Source organism: Eriocheir sinensis, chromosome 2 (genome assembly GCF_024679095.1).
Source record: "Eriocheir sinensis breed Jianghai 21 chromosome 2, ASM2467909v1, whole genome shotgun sequence".
Lineage (NCBI taxonomy): Eukaryota > Metazoa > Arthropoda > Malacostraca > Decapoda > Varunidae > Eriocheir > Eriocheir sinensis.
The window spans coordinates 1,152,736-1,170,734 of record NC_066510.1 but is presented as its reverse complement, the minus strand read 5'-3'; the positions used below and the strand labels follow the sequence as shown (position 1 = coordinate 1,170,734).

General features: G+C 42.0%; 1 protein-coding gene across 1 annotated transcript in view; it reads left to right on the top strand.

Moving 5' to 3' along the window:
* Positions 1-17,999, top strand: part of LOC126998392 (uncharacterized) — a 162,937-nt gene that overhangs the window by 98,108 nt on the left and 46,830 nt on the right. Inside the window, exons 6-9 of the mRNA XM_050860019.1 lie at positions 8,296-8,450; positions 8,751-8,847; positions 13,829-13,915; positions 17,397-17,525. Of these exons, the coding sequence (XP_050715976.1) occupies positions 8,296-8,450; positions 8,751-8,847; positions 13,829-13,915; positions 17,397-17,525 (468 nt within the window). The remainder of the gene's footprint in view (positions 1-8,295; positions 8,451-8,750; positions 8,848-13,828; positions 13,916-17,396; positions 17,526-17,999) is intronic.

The following is a 17,999-nucleotide window of genomic DNA, read 5'->3' as shown; positions in this document are numbered from 1 at the left end:
AGGCACAAACAACAAGTTAGAACCCGAAACTGCAATGTCACCAAAGCGCTTATCTCCCTCTTGCTTGTATTTCGATCCTTTACATCTAGTCTGTGTGTGTGTGTGTGTGTGTGTCTGTGTGTGTGTGTGAGAGAGAGAGAGAGAGAGAGAGAGTGAGAGAGAGAGAAATGCACACTACTTATCTCTCTCTCTCTCTCTCTCTCTCTCTCTCTCTCTCTCTCTCTCTCTCTCTCTCTCTCTCTCTCTCTCTTCGTCTCCCTTCGTGTAAGTGAGTGAGTGAATGAGAGAGAGAGAGAGAGAAATATGCACATGCTCTCCCTCTCTCGTCCTCCCCCCCCTTCTCTCTCTCTCGCTCTCTCTCTCTCACTCTCTGTCTCTCTCTCTCTCTCTCTCTCTCTCTCTATCTCTCTCTCTCTCTCTCTCTCTCTCTCTCTCTCTCTCTCTCTCTCTCTCTCTCTCTCTCTCTCTCTCTCTCTCTCTCTCTCTCTCTCTCTCTCTCTCTCTCTCTCACTAACATAAGGAAATAAAATTCAGCAGACACACGTCATCTACACACAACGCAAATTTCTCTGTATATTTAAGCATACATCTCAAAATTATCAATTAAAGTATGGTTCTTTATGTGCACCATTCAATTTTGCATATTTTTATATATAATACATGATGATTTTGTTGAGTTTATGGCTGAAAACTTGTTATAGTCAGAAGTGACGTTTGAAATTTGGCGCGCGCGGCCATCCCGGATGCGGGGCGGGGCATGTTTTCGCCCAGCCGAGAGAAAGGGTTAAAGCTAATCTCTTGCAGGTTAATGAACAATAGAAAGAGAATGGGAAATGGAATAGAACCCTGCAGGACACCACTGTTGATGGGTTTAGGGGAAGAACAGTGACCATCCACCACAGCACAGATAGATCAGCAAGAAAGGAAGCTGGAGATAAAAGTGGAGAGAGAGGGAGAGAAACTGCAGGAGGGTAGTTTAAAAAGTAAAGATTTATGCCATACTGTGTCAGAAGCTTTTGAGATGTTTAAGGCAACAGCAAAAATTTCACTGAAACGGCTAAGAGCGGATGAGCATGAGTCAGTCAGGAAGGCAAGATCACCAGTAGAACGCCCCTTGCAGAACCCATACTGGCAAATGGAAAGGAGGTCAGAAGTGGATAGATGCTTGAGAACTTTCCTGTTAAGGCTTGTTTTAAAAGCTTTTAAAAGACAAGAAGGTAAAGCTATAAGGTAGTTGTAATATTAAGTGTTTCATAGTTCATTGTTTTACAGTTCATTGTTTCGTAGTTCAGTGTTTCATAGTTTGTTTCATGCTCTCGACCGCTTTCCCAAGATAACCTCAGGCCCTTGCTGTATCATACTGACTCAGACCACTCTAGCCTCCCCTCCTGTACGCACTCGTCTATTCAGCTTAACCCGTAAGCTGCGGGACTGAGATTCTTCTGTGCGTGCGCCTAGTCTATTATTATATCGCAGAGAAGATTGACCTTCAATAAATGATATCTAAAAAATAAACGTAATATTACAATATTATAATACATAGCTGTAAATCATTTGTATCCTTTTATTTTTTTTTTTCTTTTATTTTTTTTTCTATCACAAAGCAGTTTACAGCACAACTTTTGGCGCCTGTTTGTTTAGCGCCCAGAAGGCTTATAGCGTTAATAAGGCCTCAAGGAGAGCGTCCGTCCTGGACTAAAAAAAAAAAAAAAATTAAAAAATTAAAAAAAAAAAAAAATCGATGAAATTGGAAAATTCACATGTCCTTGTATATGCCTCGGCTAGCTTGTGGCAAAATATTATGAAGAAATAAGCAGAAATGACAGAGTTCTGGCTGTATTCCCCCCCCCCTCGCTCGTCACTCATGTCACTATTAAACACTTGCCTGTGCCATGATGGACTAGAGCCAGCTTCCATCTAGGCCCCTCAAGAAAGCCTACTGGCACTATAGGCTGGGACTTAATTTTTTTTTTTTTTTTTTTTTTTTTTTTTTTTGCCTATTGGGTGCATCCTTCCCTTGGTGGGGCCTGATGGGCCCATCGCTTGGTCTTCATGGGCTGGGGCCGATTTATACACAGGTGCATACATTGTCATGTTTCAGAATAGAAAATGGCCTAAAAGAAATTTTTTACGGCATCTTGAGGCAAACTAGCATCTGTGATGGCCTTGGCGGCAGCAGAGCTGACACATACATCAGTCACCCCGGAGAAGCCAGAGATAAGTTTCGCACGTCAGCTCATGACCAGGCTTTCCAAGAAAAGGACGCCGTCAGACACACGAAGTCCTTCAGAACAAAGAAGAAACTGGAAATCAGTAAAGAATACCAACCGGGAAAGCATCTAGGTTTAAAGGGCGAACTCTTTAAGTCCTCACAGACTTTAACTCTCCTTTTTTGGAAATGTGATTAGTTTCAGTTTTTCTGCAATAACTTTGCCGCTATTTGACCAAGTTTAATAAACAATACACCATTGGAAAGAGGAGCTGAAGCACAAGTTTTTTATCATTAGTTTTCAATTAAGGGACAGTTGTCAGGAAAAATTAATATTGTTAGATACACCAACAAAATTGAAGAAAATTCTGATCATTTAACAAAAGCAAAAATGAAAAATTTACCATGATGAATCTTTTGGATTCTGCTTCAAGTTTCTTTGGTAATTTTTCAACAGTGTAGGTCATTAGATGAGAGAGAAACTAAGAGTTGATTTTTATTTTTTTATTTTTTATTTTTTTATTACATTTTATTTTTCCCTGCTATTACGTAACAACTTATAGATCTGAAAGTAAGCGTCTATTACTTCACCATAAGCATACATTTCACATGAATATCATCAGGATCATATGCTAATACTTAAAGAAGTGCCAGACGCTCCCCTTAACCCCATTTAACCGCAGAAGTATAACACAAAAGTCAGTGGAAAATACACTTTGAAACTGAGAAAAGTCATAAAAGATATTTTATAGAAAATTTTCTGGCGCACCGTGCTGTGCTGTGAAATCCGTTTCTTTCTAGGTTGTCACATTTGGCTGGAATTCCTTGATTCCCCCAAAATTTCAACTTTTTACTGGTGTGACGTACAGGAAAATTTATTGAAGAAAAGTTGCTCATGTTATCACGATGGAGTCTGAAAAATATAGTTTATAATCCTTGACCAAGAAATTTACTGCCTACAGAGAGCCAAAGTTGCAGTGAAACTCAAAAAATAATTTTTGTAGTTTTTTTCATTCTGGAATGAATCTCATTGAATACAAGTTGTAGAAAATCATCCGTATAACTCAACAGTGAAATCAGATTATGATTTGGACAGACTGTTTGGCTGGAATTCCATGATTCCCCAAAAATTACAACTTCTGCTTTCCACTCCTCTGAACACTCCTGTGAACAAGATATTGGTTCATCTAGAACGTCACGTATGTAGGTGGAAGTGTCAAGACTACACTCAGCATGCACACCATGAGCAGAAACTAAAGGAAGACCACCGATACAGATCAGCTGAGGGAACATAATCACTCTGCAGATGCCATGATGCTTAGGCAGGAACTGTAGACTACTTATAGCACGGAGTGGTGTAAGGGACAAAAGCGGTGCCAGTTAGTCACTTAGCATCGACAGAGACATAGCTACACATGCTCTTCAAATTCCAGATAACATATGACGCCAGCACCATCAATGTACAATTATTATGGGGTTAAGAAGGTCTCTCTTTCAGTGGTCCATGGATACTACAGTAGTAGTTTGAGGGATTAAAGTGGTCACCCTTCTTGGGCACAGGCTGTGTGCAGGCGCACTTCCAGCAGGAAGGAGAGGTAGACGTTGAAAGGCGGACATGAAAGAGTTTGAACAGGCAGGGTGTCAGCATGGAAGCACAATTTTAAAGGGCAATAGGAGGCACTCTATCATGTCCATAAGCCTGCTGAGGATTGAGGCCAGAGAGGGGATTGAAAATGTTGTTCTTAAGATTTTTTAATTTTTTTATTATTATTATTATTATTATTATTATTTTTTTAACATCTCGGCCTATGGCGCCGGTAGGCTTTTCTTCAGGGGCCTGGTGGTTGGCCTAAGCCCATCATGGCTCAGTCAATTTTTATAGTGGTGCCAGTTATGCTTGTCAGAGGGGGGATGAGTAGGAGGAATATGCCCCAAATCATCCAGAGTGAAATTTTCAGAGAAAGTTTGAGTGAAGAGTTTAGCTGTAGAGACAGATATGCTAAGGAGAGGTGGGAAAGTTGAAGAGGTAAAATTGTAAGAGATGTTTGGCTAGATGTCAGAAATTTCTGGAAGAAATAGAGAAAGCAAGGTTCTGGGACTTTCTTCCTATGAAGGAGGTTTTGGTGAATCGAAGAATAGTTTTGGTGCACTTTCAGGCTGAAACATACAGATCATGATGAGCAGGAGTGCAAAGGCTCTGGTACCTTTTGTGAGCTGCCTCTTTATCTTTTATAGCACAAGAACAAGTGTGACTAGCAAGGCTTTTTAGCAGAGGAGTTGAGAACGTATGTGGACTGTGTCCCACCATTCCAGAGACAATCACCTCTGTAAAGTTCAGGGCACACACAGAATCGGAAAAATGCATCCTCAGGTCACACCACTGTGCTGAAGCAGAATTACAGAAGGACTACCTTTCAGGGGCTCAAGAGGTTGTACAGGAGCGATAGGACAGAATATGGAAAAAGGAGGTTGTGATTGGAGGAGCCGAATGGAGAGAACAGTTTGACCGAATAAGCTGAAGGATTAGAGGTTAGGAAGAGGTCTAGAATGTTGGATGTATTTCTAAGGTGGTTGGGAATAAGTGTAGGGTGCTGAACCAATTCCTCTAGGTCACTGAGGAGAGCGAAACTGTAGGCTTGTTTACTAGGCTGGTCAGTGAAAGAGAATGAAAGTCAAACCTGGTGGTAACACAACATCCAGCTTTGAATTGAAATTTAGGGTTGAGATAGAAGGAGGGAACAAAGTAGAGATTACTGGCAGTAGCCTCAGACACCTGTGTTTTGGTGAGGAAGAGAAGGTGAGGTTTAGAGGAGGAGAGGTGGTGTTTACAGGGTGGAAATTAGATCTGATACCCTCCTCTTGAAAGAGTTTCAGTCGTAGGCAGGAGGAAAACAGATGAAAGGAAGATTGTTCCCAGAGTTTACCGCGAGAATGAAAGAAGAAGATGCTGGTAATAACTCTTACAAGGGGGGACAGTAGGGAGGGATGAGGATGAGTAATGAGTCAAGCAGCGGGGCGCCGGGGAGGGGGAGGGGGCAGGTTAGCAGCAGAGAGTTAGCAGAAGAAGAAGAAGAAAGAAAGAAAGAGAAGAAACATTAGAAGATTTTGAATTTAAGAATTTAAGGTCATTGACTGCGAATGTTGCAGAAGTTGATAAAGAAAAAGTTTGAAGAGCTATCAAGACACCTATTAGGTCTGTTGGCAAAAGGAGAGTCTGCTCTGTGGGCATTTGTGGTCCCCACCCCCACAGGAAAGGGACTCCGAGGCATGATTTACGTTAGCCATTGTGAAACTTGATAAATTTTGAGAAAATGGTGTGTGTGTTTTGTCTAAGTAGTTTGTTGTGAAAAGTGAGAGAGGTTTTTGTTAGATAGCATGCTGAACTACTCTCCAGGGTTGATGAGACAATAGGGAAACGGAAAGTGAGGACACAGGAAGGGACTTTGGAGGACTTGCAGCACCCCCTCACCTACTGTATATGCCTCTCTGGGAGTGGCCTGCACCCATTTGGTAGGTGTCTTCCCACCTGCACCCTTTAAATGATAGTTTAGACATGTGCACCAGGTGTCCAAGTGAATCAAGAATGAGCTCTGGGGGGCAGCATGAGCCAAGAATAGATGGTGCCTCTATAAACACTTGCCTACGCCACGACGGGCTGGGGCCGACCACCAGGCTCCTGAAGAAAGCCTACCAGTGCTATAGGCCATAACGTTAGAAAAATAAAAATAAGAATTGATGAGTCTTCATTTGTCTTGCAGCGCCCAGCCAGTTGCCAAGACTTGGAGGGATTTTTTTATTTATTTATTTATTTATTTATTATTTTTTTTTTTTTACAACAAAGGAGATGGCTGAAGGATAACAGAAAATGTAGAAAAAAAGCCTGCTACTGATTAAACCTCATACAGTCACCTCTTGATTAACACGAGGGTTACGTTCCTGGAGATGTCGTGTTCTTTAAAATCGCTTTATTTAAACATAATTTCCCCATAAGAAACAATAGTAATGGGGGGGTTACGTTCCTGGACATTGGGAAAGTCTGCCTATTTTTGGGATTTTGTTACTCTAACCTTAGAAAAACACATTATTAATATAGTAGGTCTCGGAAAGAACAAAAACACACGTTCTCATTTTATTTACATTTGTACTTCACTTTCAACACCCGACACTTGCGTTGGCCACCGTCCCTCCTCACCCCGCGTTCTGATGCTCTCCTGAAAATTGTTCACTTTCTATTATCAATTTCACGGCTCTACTTCAGCCAGTAGTTTTAGATTTATAAACACTCGCTTAACCATCCTTCCCCTTCAATCTGCCTCAGACCTGAAGTCTCTACGTCATGTGGTGTTTCCGTGGTGATGTGATGAAGCGCAGTAACTTTTAGGTCAGAGCAAGCTCGTGTTCACAGCGCTGCGTACGTTGTGGTTGGCAGCCGCCCTCCCCTCCACACACTCGACCCCGTTACAAACCCCCGTCATTACCCTCATGTTTTCAACTAGATAACCCTGAAGGGTGGTGGGATGCATCTTCAGGGGCCTGAGTATCACTTCCACCATCACCGTAATGAGATTGGGCTACAGGATGGCAACCATGTGAGGTTGCACAATAACGGGGCTCAGCCTTCCTGATAAGACGAGGGGCTGGAGTTCAATGTTGTTGATGTCACCGTCTTCACCACTAACACTGATTTCAAAGCTTGAAAAAGTCACTTTCACTATCACAGAGGTCTTTTCTCCCCTAGCGTCTAAGTGAAGTTCCTGCCAGAAGTAGTGTGGGTGCGCATGACGTCATCGATTAAACGCGCATTAAATAAAAAATATTGCGTTAGTTAATCATATCTCCTTCAATATAAACTCAAAAAAAAAAAAATGTGTGTTGTCCCCCCCTTCGGGGCAGCAGGGCAGGGCAGTCAAAAAAAAAAAAAAAAAATCATCTATAGTAGTTTCATCTTTTTTCTCTTCCATACCTTGTATATCCCAGATTCCATTCCCAGGATTTTCATATTATAGACTACATAGATACAAAACTGAACAAACATTTGAATCTATATATATATATTATTTATTGTTTTATTATTATATTATTATATATATATATATATTTATTTAGAAGGTTTATCAGTCATAGTATGTAGTCAGTGACAGTGTCAGAATCATCAAAATCATCAAAAATCAGCATCTATATCCTCAGCTACCAAAAGTCATCTCTTCGGCTTAGTCTCTCTCTCCTTGACATGATAGATTAATAATAAAATAAAAAAAAATAAAAAATGCATAATAGTGTTAGCTAGCTGCTGCTACGCACAGCCACTGACAAAACACAAAAGGGTGAGTGTCTTGGAGGCAGTGTATGAGATGTCAGTCAGGTGTTTTAGATGCCAAATAACGATTTATTTTGTTAATTTTGTTAATAGTAAGGAATTGTCTATATATAGACCATGCTACAATCTAGTGTGGGCAAATGAGAGCAAACGTCTATATATAGACGCGCCGACAAAAAGTCCCAATTTCGAAACGTCTATATATAGATCCTCTGCCGGGAAGGGGTTAAACTCGTGTTAATCAAGAGGTGACTGTACTATCATAGGAATAACCTGTATGTGTTATAGGTTTTGCTGCAACCTTTTTTTATTGCCACACAAACTTGACAAATGTCACCCTGGAGTCATTTACTGCCACACCAAGTCAAACCAACACCCAAACAAAATGTGCTCACTGTGGATAGTGTGCCGGTCATTTTGAGGCATTGTTGCGGCATTATGTTTGGTTTACATCCCGACTTTTGGCACCAATTAACCCCTCCTCTGCGATTGTCAGGGATTTGCCTTCACTGGTGGCCCGGTAACATATACTCCCAGGTCTTTCTCTGCCTCTGTGGTGAATAGTGGAGTGTTTCCCATGTGGTATTGGTATGCTAGATTTCCCCTCCCAAGGTGCATGACTACATTTTTCTTCAAGGAAGTGTAGCAGCCATTTATTGCTCCACTTCAGTAGCTTGGTGATGTCTTCTTGTAGGAAATCCACAGTCAAGGGATTAATGACCTAGGGTGGGATATGACTTGTGTACAAATATTCTCTTATGTCTTCCAGAGGGGCAAGGCTATACTCCTACACAATGTGGTGTGCCGAGTCTTGTGCACCTGGAACTTCCCATCCCCTGTTCATGAGCTGCATGTCAACACACAGCAAGATGGCCGGGTGCAGCTCATGCCATGCGATGACCTCAGCACCTGCATTAGGGAGGGGTGAGGCACAGTGTAATGGTTCTCAAGCTCATTTTTAGGTTCAGCCCCAGACTTGAGCTGGGTTTGCAGTTTAAATCTATAAATTGAAATTATCACACATACAACATACAAAAAATAGAGCATAACACTTTACTGCTCAGCCAAACTGCCTTATATTAACTCTTGTCAAAGTTAGATTTTTATTGCCCACCTTTGCCCAATGAAATGGGCAGTATTTTTGAGACTAGCTGGAATGGACTTTAATTAGTGGTGGTAACTAGTCATATAACAAAACATGACCTCCCACTAATCATGTTTCAGATTCACTCAAAACACTGTGACCGAGGAGTTCCCATATGTTGGGTGGATTAAGATTGAGGAAATCAGAAAGGGTCTTTCTTTTTCACTGATCTGTAAGGTAAGTCTCAACTACTGTGTGTACAGTTTTGCAGAGGTGGGCGCGGTACTGAAAAATCAGTTGTGCGGTTGTGGTAGTGTGGCACTTATTCCGGAGTAGTGCGGTTGTGGTAGTGCGGTCCCATTTTTTTCTTTCCCAATGCAGTACGCAGTGTGCGGTACAGCAGTAGTGGTAGTCAAAAAAACAAAAAATAAAAACAGTGCCTATCCTGACTATCCAAACAAAGGAAACATGCTTAAAATAGTACAATGAAAATCAGCCGGCACCACGGACGGGTCCAGGGTTGAAATGGTCGGGCCGCACAGTTAAAGAAGACTCGCAGTGTAGTAGTTTAGTCTGTCTATTTAGTATTTGATTTTGAACAATAACTGAAAAGTCAGAGTGATTGAATCACTGATTCTGATGACTGATACCAATTGACTGATGGAGTCTGATTTACTGTAAAAACATTTCTGTGAGCAGCACGCCGCGCTGCAAATGTCGTTTTCGATAGTTTTCAAAGTACCGCAAAAAAGAACCTCAGGATTTTTAGTGTGGTCCGTGGTAATGCAGTATTTTCAGAAATTTGGCGGTATTGTGGTACTTTTTTGTGATGCAGTAGTCACACTACCGCACTAAGTACTGCGCTTGCCCACCTCTGCAGTTTTGAGGAAAAACATTTGAATATGTATTGTGCAAATGTGCTTTTTTTCCCCACCCCACGGTTGGGGACACGGCCGTCATGGTTAAGTAGGCGGTGGCTGAGTGATTAGCGTGCGGGCCTAGCATTCACGGCGCCATAGACAACGTCTTTTCTTTTTTCTTTTTTTTCCGTGTAAGCCTATAGCACCGGTAGGCTTGCTTGAGGGGCCTGGATGGTAGTCGGCCCCAGCCCATCATGGCACAGACAAGTGTTATTTATAGTGGCGCCATATTCTCATGGCTCGTGCTGCCCCCCGGAACTTGTTGTTGATTCACTTGGACGGTTTCCTCTAGAGTCCAGGTTGATGGGTGGTCTTCTGGACAGCATGTGGGCAGTCTTCAGGGGAGGTGCCGCCCAGTATTAGTGGAGGGTACATTCATTTTATTTAAATTGTTGTAAGGTATTTTTTTCTTTGAAGACTTAGGGTAATAAGATCTGCATGTATCACCATAATAGCTTTCGTGCTTCTGTAGGAAAAAAAAATACAAACGAAATTTATTACTTGTAATTAGAGCAGAGCTAATAATGTAAATGGGGTCCAACATGTTCACTCAACATGTATGATATTTGGTAGTTTTACTCATAACACCACTAGTTGACCCCTTCACTCCGGCGACACCCGCATCTGCATCCGACGGGCATCTGACGGCGTCACTGTTAGTCCTCTTCTAAATCTCTTAATCCTCTTCCATTTCCTCTTAACCCCTTCACTCCGGCGACACCGATGGCCGTCCGACGGCATCACCGTATGGAAAGGGTTGCCTCCTCTAAACCTCTTAATCCTCTTCCATTTCCTCTTAATCCTCTTCTAAACCTCATAACCCGAGAACGTCGGCAGACCCTTTTCTGGGCTTTTACGAGTCGTGTCTGTGGTATGGTGGACCTTAAAAAGGGCTCACCATAAAACCCCTAATTCGAGGTAATTGTAGGCGGTGGCGGCATACAGCAACCCACCATACATGCCCTGGGTCATAGTGGTGGGTGAGTGATCTTGAGATGGGCTTTTTTTGTCATAGGTGGTGCTGTAAGGTCATGGCAGACTGAATTAGCTATCCACACAGTAATCACTTGTCAAATTCTCTAAAGTAGACAACAAGTGACTCTGGGCTAGATGCCACGCGTCACGAGACTGTTTATTTTGTAACAAACACCACCCAAAAAGAATGGAGTTTGAGTAAAAGTAAATATTTTTAACAGCTCTGTGGTTATGAGAGGAGTACTCTGATGTACGTTCCATGCTCTTTTCTTAGTCTCAAAATCCAGTGTAATTTTGCCGTTTCTTGGCCATTTCTCGGCTTTCCCATAGCCAAAGCCCACGGGTTAAGAGGAAATGGAAGAGGATTAAGAGGAATTTAGAGTAGGATTGAGAGGTTTAGAAGAGGATTAATCCTCTTCCATTTCCTCTTGACCCTTTCCATACTGTGACGCCGACGTCTGTGTCACGGATGGAAAGGGTTAAAAATTGTCCGTTCAACTTTTTAATATGCCTCACCATTCCTGTGCAAAAAAATTACCAAAATCACCATTTTCTGCGTCCCATTATTCCACCACTTTTTTTTTACTGTCAATAAATCCTATCAGAAGTGTTTTCTTGTTTATAAAAAAAATCAGACGGACAATTTTTTTACCATCCACTCGTCTTTCAGCAGATATTTGATTTTTTTATTATGTTTACAACTAATGGAGTTATTATTCTCCAAAGTACAAAAAATGCACTTTCGAGATATCGGCTATTTTGTGTATAGATCCAGTTAGCATACAAAGGTATAATTTTTAGAGGATTTTACAGGGATAAAAAAACAACTTAGATACCTATGTAGTTGCATTTATGAATGACAATGAATGATATAAAAAAAATCATAATTGGCACCTGTGTGTGTGTGTGTGTGTGTGTTTGTAATTCACCTCTTGGTCTGCTGCGGGTCTCTCTCGATACAGCCAGTCATTCCCCTATGGAAGGAGTGCAGAGCTCAGAGACCGATCTTTGGGTAGGACTGAGACCACTCACACACAACACACCGTGACAACGAGGTCACAACTCTTTGCCTTACGTCGCATACCTACTCACTGCTAGGTGAACAGGGGCTACATGTGAAAGAAAATAAACCCAACTTATCTTCACCCGGTCGGGAAATCGAACCCCAGTCCTTCTGGTTGTGAGGCAGACGCTCTAACCACTGAGCTACCGTGCCGTGTGTGTGTGTGTGTGTGTGTGTGTGTGTGTGTGTGTGTGTGTGTGTGTGTGTGTGTGTGTGTGTGTGTGTGTGCACGCACTAGAAATCTCCTAGGCTGTAGTGTTCTGTGGATGCCTGCTGTTTCTTCTCCTTCATCACTTTCTTCTCTTTTGGGCTTCTCCTTTTCTTTTCCTGAGCTTCCAAACCTGCCAAAGTACAAGTGTACCTCTGAGGAGCGCTCACGACGCAATAAGTGACTAATTGACTGATTCACTCAACCACACCCTCCGAGGCTTGCTGGCTGCCACTAGAATTTTGCCAGATGCATAATGACACGCTTTTTATAAAAAAAGTGGAAAAATTGGACAAAACAAGGCAAAATGAAACATTTGTGAGTATTCTACAGAAAAAGGAGGTTTCTGCAGGGAGGAGACCACGAAATTAGTAATACAAATCTGTTTATTTGAAAGGGAAAGATTTGTCGTACAGCTGCCAAACTTTCACAGGGAACGTGTGACATGTACAGCAATTTTTTGGAGTGACTTGAAATTTGGCTGAAGAAGTGAAAAATATCCATTTTTGGCGGTGCCTCCCCGGAACTCACGCTTGATTCCCTTGGACGGTTTCTTCTAGAGTTCGGGTTGATGTGATCTTCTGGACAGCATGTGGGTAGTCTTAGGCCACTCAGCGGTGACTGAAAAATCCCAGGTGGTAGCGTGGGGATTTGAACCCACATCATCCATCACGCGGTGAATGTGGGCCCAGCACGCTAACCACTCAACCACCGCCTACCCAAACTACTCGAATCCCCATGCTACCACCTGGGATTTTTCAGTCACCGCTGAGTGGCCTAAGACTACCCACATGCTGTCCAGAAGATCACATCAACCCGAACTCTAGAAGAAACCGTCCAAGTGAATCAAGCATGAGTTCCGGGGGGCAGCATGAGCCAAGCATAACTGGCGCCACTATAAAAATTGCCTGCGTCATGACGGGCTTGGGCCGACCACCAGGCCCTTGAAGAAAGCCTACCGGCGTTACAGGCTGAGATGAAAAAAAAAAGTGCGTATGTCCCCTCGTGGAGGGACCACAAACCCTTGCCGGGTGACGGGTCATGAAGGGGAGCGGAGGATGATGATAGACCGACTGTATCGACTCATGTCAGCCCAGCTGACCAAGTCGGTCTTTCGACGAAGACTGGCATGTCCCTTTGTACAAGTCAAAGATGTGAACTTGGGTTCCCTTTGTTTGTAGCAAGATGAGAGTGGTCGCTGCCCCCCTCCCCGTTGGTTCTACCCCGCAGGGTATACTAACGGTGTGCACCACGTGAAGGTGAGGATGGGGTAGGCTACCCTCCCAGTCAGAGGGTAGCCGTATTGCTCTCTTCCCAATACCCCAAAACAAGGGAGCTCTACGCATAGGCAAAAATGCACCTCGGATAAACCTCATTGGTTACGATACTGCCACTGCGCAAATATAACAAACTTAATATAAATGTGATGGAAGTTTAAAATGAGAATTAGGTAGATTTATGGCAGAGGAGGGCAGATGGTGAATGAAGTTTCTCAGGAGCCATGTGTAGGTTCATTGGTCCCGTCACTGTATATCCTTTTGTAGCAATGAATTGAGTAGGAAAGGCCAGCTGTAGGGTAAGGTACTCCCCTGACTCTTGTTGGTATTATAAAACACTTTCATTTTTCACATCAACAATTTCTATAGGTCAAAGAGGTGGTCAGTCAGGTTCTAATGAGTGTTTCTTAAGGTTCACAGAGGAAGGGTCAGACTACCACCAGGGTCATAAAACTACCCTTGGAAATGCCCACAACTCTCCCAAAAGCTTTGTCAAATATGTGAACTTGGGTGACGAAATGTTTTTAACCCGGTAGCAGCGACGGGCCAGATTTGTGGCTTTACCGTGTAGCAGCAACGGGCCAAATTTGTGCCATGATTTAAACCCCAAAAAATAGATGATACATTATCTGATCACAAATGTTTTGATATATATATTATGAAATGGTTTGTGTGAGGGGTGATTTTTTTTCATTTTTCTCACATGGAGGGACCATTAAGAAACATGATCCCTGCTGCTACCGGGTTAAATATGACCCTCTGTGATGTGCTTCAGGTTGTACAGTGTGGGAGAGAGAGGGACACGGGCCAGGTGGTGCTGCAGCTGAAGGACGCAACGTTCACCAAGATATGCGTGAAAAAGGTATGTGTTGCCACCATTCCCCTGCACATAACTTTGTACTCTAGCTCATCCCTTTGCTATTCAACTGTCTAATAGAAGAGATAACATATGTCTGCATTATAACTTTGTACTCTAGCTCATCCCTTTGCTATTCAACTGTCTAATAGAAGAGATAACATATGTCTGCATTATAACTTTGTACTCTAGCTCATCCCTTTGCTATTCAACTGTCTAAACAAAGAGGTAACATATGTCTGCATTATAACTTTGTACTCTAGCTCATCCCTTTGCTATTCAACTGTCTAATAGAAAAGATAACATATGTCTGCATTATAACTTTGTACTCTAGCTCATCCCTTTGCTATTCAACTGTCTAAACGAAGAGGTAACATATGTCTGCATTATTTCCTCCTCCCTGTGATGAACTATTTCAATAAACATTGTCTTGTAACATCTACCTTTATCTAGTTTTTACTGGGGCAGTTAATTGCACAGAGAGAAATACCTATATTTAACCCGGTAGCAGCGACGGACCAAATTTGTGGCTTTACCGTGTAGCAGCGATGGGCCAAATTTGTGCCACGATATAAATCCCCCCAAAAAGATGAATCATAATCTGATCACAAATGCTTTGATATATATTATGAAATGGTTTGTGTGAGGGGGGATCTTTTCTCATTTTTCTCGCTTAGAGGGACCATTAAGAAACATGATCCCCGCTGCTACCGGGTTAAAAGTGTAAAAAAGGGAGAACCCCTGAACTACAGACCTGTATCATTGACCAGTGCGGTATGTAATATATGTGAGAAAGTGATAAAGAAACAATGGACGAGATTACTAGAAGAGCACAATATAATCACAAGTAAATAAATGGCTTTAGAAATGGACGCCCATGTGTTGCAAACTTGCTGAGCTCTTACTCAAGAGTGACAGACATAATACAGGAGAGGGACAGATAGGTTGATTGCGTTTACTTGGACCTGAAGAAGGTGTTCGACAAGGTTCCACATACAAGACTACTATGGAAGCTGGAGAATAAAGGATTGAAAGGGAAAATGAAAAACTGGATGGAAAGTTACTTAACCCTTAAAGCGTGGGGATGTTTTGCCGTGCCTGTCCTCCCATGCGGGTATATTCAGGCTAAACATTCCTCACTTCAACCTTGCGTAACTTTACTGCTACTTAACACACGTGACTGAATGAAGTATCATTGTAAAGTACATACCCTCACCTGTCCTTTGATGTTAATTTGAAATCTATATGGCCATTGGTAGAGCGAGTACAGAATATTGAATAAGATCACTGAAGATGCATTATTGACAGTTTTCCACCCTTAGTGGACTTCCCTTCTATGATTTAGTGATAACAGGCATAAACTTTATACAGTTTATGTGAAAAATACCCCAAAAAACTTCACTTACGGGCCTTTCTGATGTCCTTGATTGGTACTGAGGTCAAATGGCCCCATCTTATGGATGAAATTCACAGGAAGGTGAGAGGAGGTGGGATGTCTAGCGGACATCTTCTCAAAGCTAACATTGTTATACACTGACCAAAACTTAGTCAAGGGAGCATGGTTGGGTATTGTTTGAAAGAAAACGACATCCCTACTCTACTTCACCACAAACAAATTAAATTTGACAGCGTGCTAAGTGAAAAAATGGCTTGTCAATTATTGTCGACACCCAGAACTGTGGTAAAGGACATGAAATCGGAATGGAGAATTGTAGATAGTGGAGTGCCTCAAGGATTGGTATTGGCACCATTTCTTTTCCTAGTATATGTAAGTGATATGCCAGAGGGAGTAAACAGTTATATGAGCCTGTTTGCGTATGATGCAAAACTGCTGAGACATATAAGAAACAGTAAAGATTGTGAAATCCTGCAAGATAACCTGAACAAGATTTGGGAATGGAGTATGAAATGGGAGATGGAATTCAATGTGAAGAAATGTCAAGTAATTGAAATGGGAAAGAGTGAAGGGAGACCAAAATGGACATAAAATGGGAGATAGAGAAATATTAAAGAAAGTTCAAGAAGAGAGAGATCTGGGAGTGACAATACAAGATAGTCAACAGCCTGAGAGTCATGTTAATAGGATATTCAGTGATACGTATAAAATGGTGAGAAATATAGGATTAGCATTCCACTACATGGATAAGGATATGATGAAAAAGTTAATAACCACGATGATTAGACCAAAATTGGAACATGTGGAGGTGGTGTGGGCTCCCCATAAGAAGAAACATAAAAAAAAAATAGAAAGAATACAAAGGATGGCAACAGAAATGGTTCCAGAACTGGAGGCATTGACATATGAAGAAAGATTAAAGGAAATGGACCTACCAACACTGGAGCAAAGAAGAGAAAGGGGAGACCTAATACAAATTTATAAATTATTGAGTAAAATGGAAGTACATAATGAGGAGTTACTTCTAAGAGAAGGAATAAACACCAGGAACACAAGAGGACAGTGAAAAACTGAGGAAGGGAAGATGCTTGAGAGACATAAAGAAATATAACTTCCCGCAAAGAAATATTGAGGTTTGGAACAGACTAAGTGAGGATGTAGTATCGGCGAAGAGTGTGCACAACTTTAAGGAAATGTTGGACAAATACAGATACGGAGACAGGACCACACGAGCGTAACCCCAGGCCCTGTAAAGCTACAACTAGGTAAATACAACTAGGTAAATACAAGAGAATCATGTAATGTGTCAAAATGGTCAAGGCTATTTCCACAGTTGTTTTGATCTCTGTATTCTTCCCACTTGCTTGTGAAATGAGATTTTGTTAGAAAACTGGTGCATAAATAACTGCTGGGCCCTTAACCGGCTCCAGCACATTAAGGCACAGGCAAGTGTTTTTAGTGGTGCCATCTTGCACGGGTCATGCTGCCCCCTGGAGCTCATCTTTGATGCTCTCTTTAGAGAAAGAATCTAGAGTCCAGGTTGAGAGGTGGTCTTCAGGACAGCATGTGGGTAGTCTTAGGCCACTCGGTGGTGATGGAAAAATCCCAGCTTGTGGCGGTGGGTGGGACGCGAACACACGTCCTCCTGGACGCGGCACTGGCACGCTAACCACTCAGCCACCACAAACTGCCAAAGCATGGCACTGCTTCTGACCTGCCTGGATATTAGTGAAACTGGATTTTTTCATCAAATTTTACTTTTTTGTGTCTGATTTGTATAACTTTTGTTCTATGAAAATTTTTGTCCAATGAATTTGAAAATTCTACTCATTTGCAGTTTTCCATAATATCTAGACTACTAATTACTGGAATAATTAATAAACTTTATACCTAAGAACCAGCTTAAATTCTGTGAAGCTTTTATTATACTTGTTTTCATGAGAAATGTTCCCGAGAAATGGCTACTTTTCTATCCTGGGGAGGTCACTGCTATAGTTTTTGTATTCCCTTGGGGCTTATAAGTATGATCAGTTTAGTCTAGCTGGTGTACATGCCGTTCGGATTAACAACTTTTTCCTTTTAAATTTTCAGTATGACGTTGATTTTGAAGAAGTTGACCTTGATAACAGCCAGAGCAGCAAAGACCTTGGTTTCTATAAGCAAGGCTCTGCTGTCATTGAAGTTCTCCTTACTTCTCTATCACAGGACATTGGCAACATTGTAAGTATTAGACCATACTGTCCACTTTGTTATGCTTTCTTATGCTGTAGATTAGCTGCTCACCTCTGTTCCTTAACAGTTAACCCCTTGGCTGTGGATTTCCTTCAAGAAGACATCACCAAGCTACAGGAGTGGAACAAAAAATGGCTGCTACAATTCAATGAAGAAAAATGTAGTCATGCACCTTGGGATGGGATATCCAGCATACCAATACCACATGGGAAACACTCTGCTATCCACCACAGAGGCAGAGAAAGACCTGGGCCTATATGTTGTCAGGCTATCAGTGAAGGTGAAATCCGTGCCAATTGCAGCGGACGGGTTAAGTGTTTCTTGAATCAACAATAGCTCCCATGGCTACTGTTTTCTTTGCTTGCTTTCTTTACTAGATGACCGGCTTCAGTTGTGGGTGTAATCATCATCATAATCATCATCAAAACATTACCAGTCCACTGCAGGATGAGAACCTTTCCA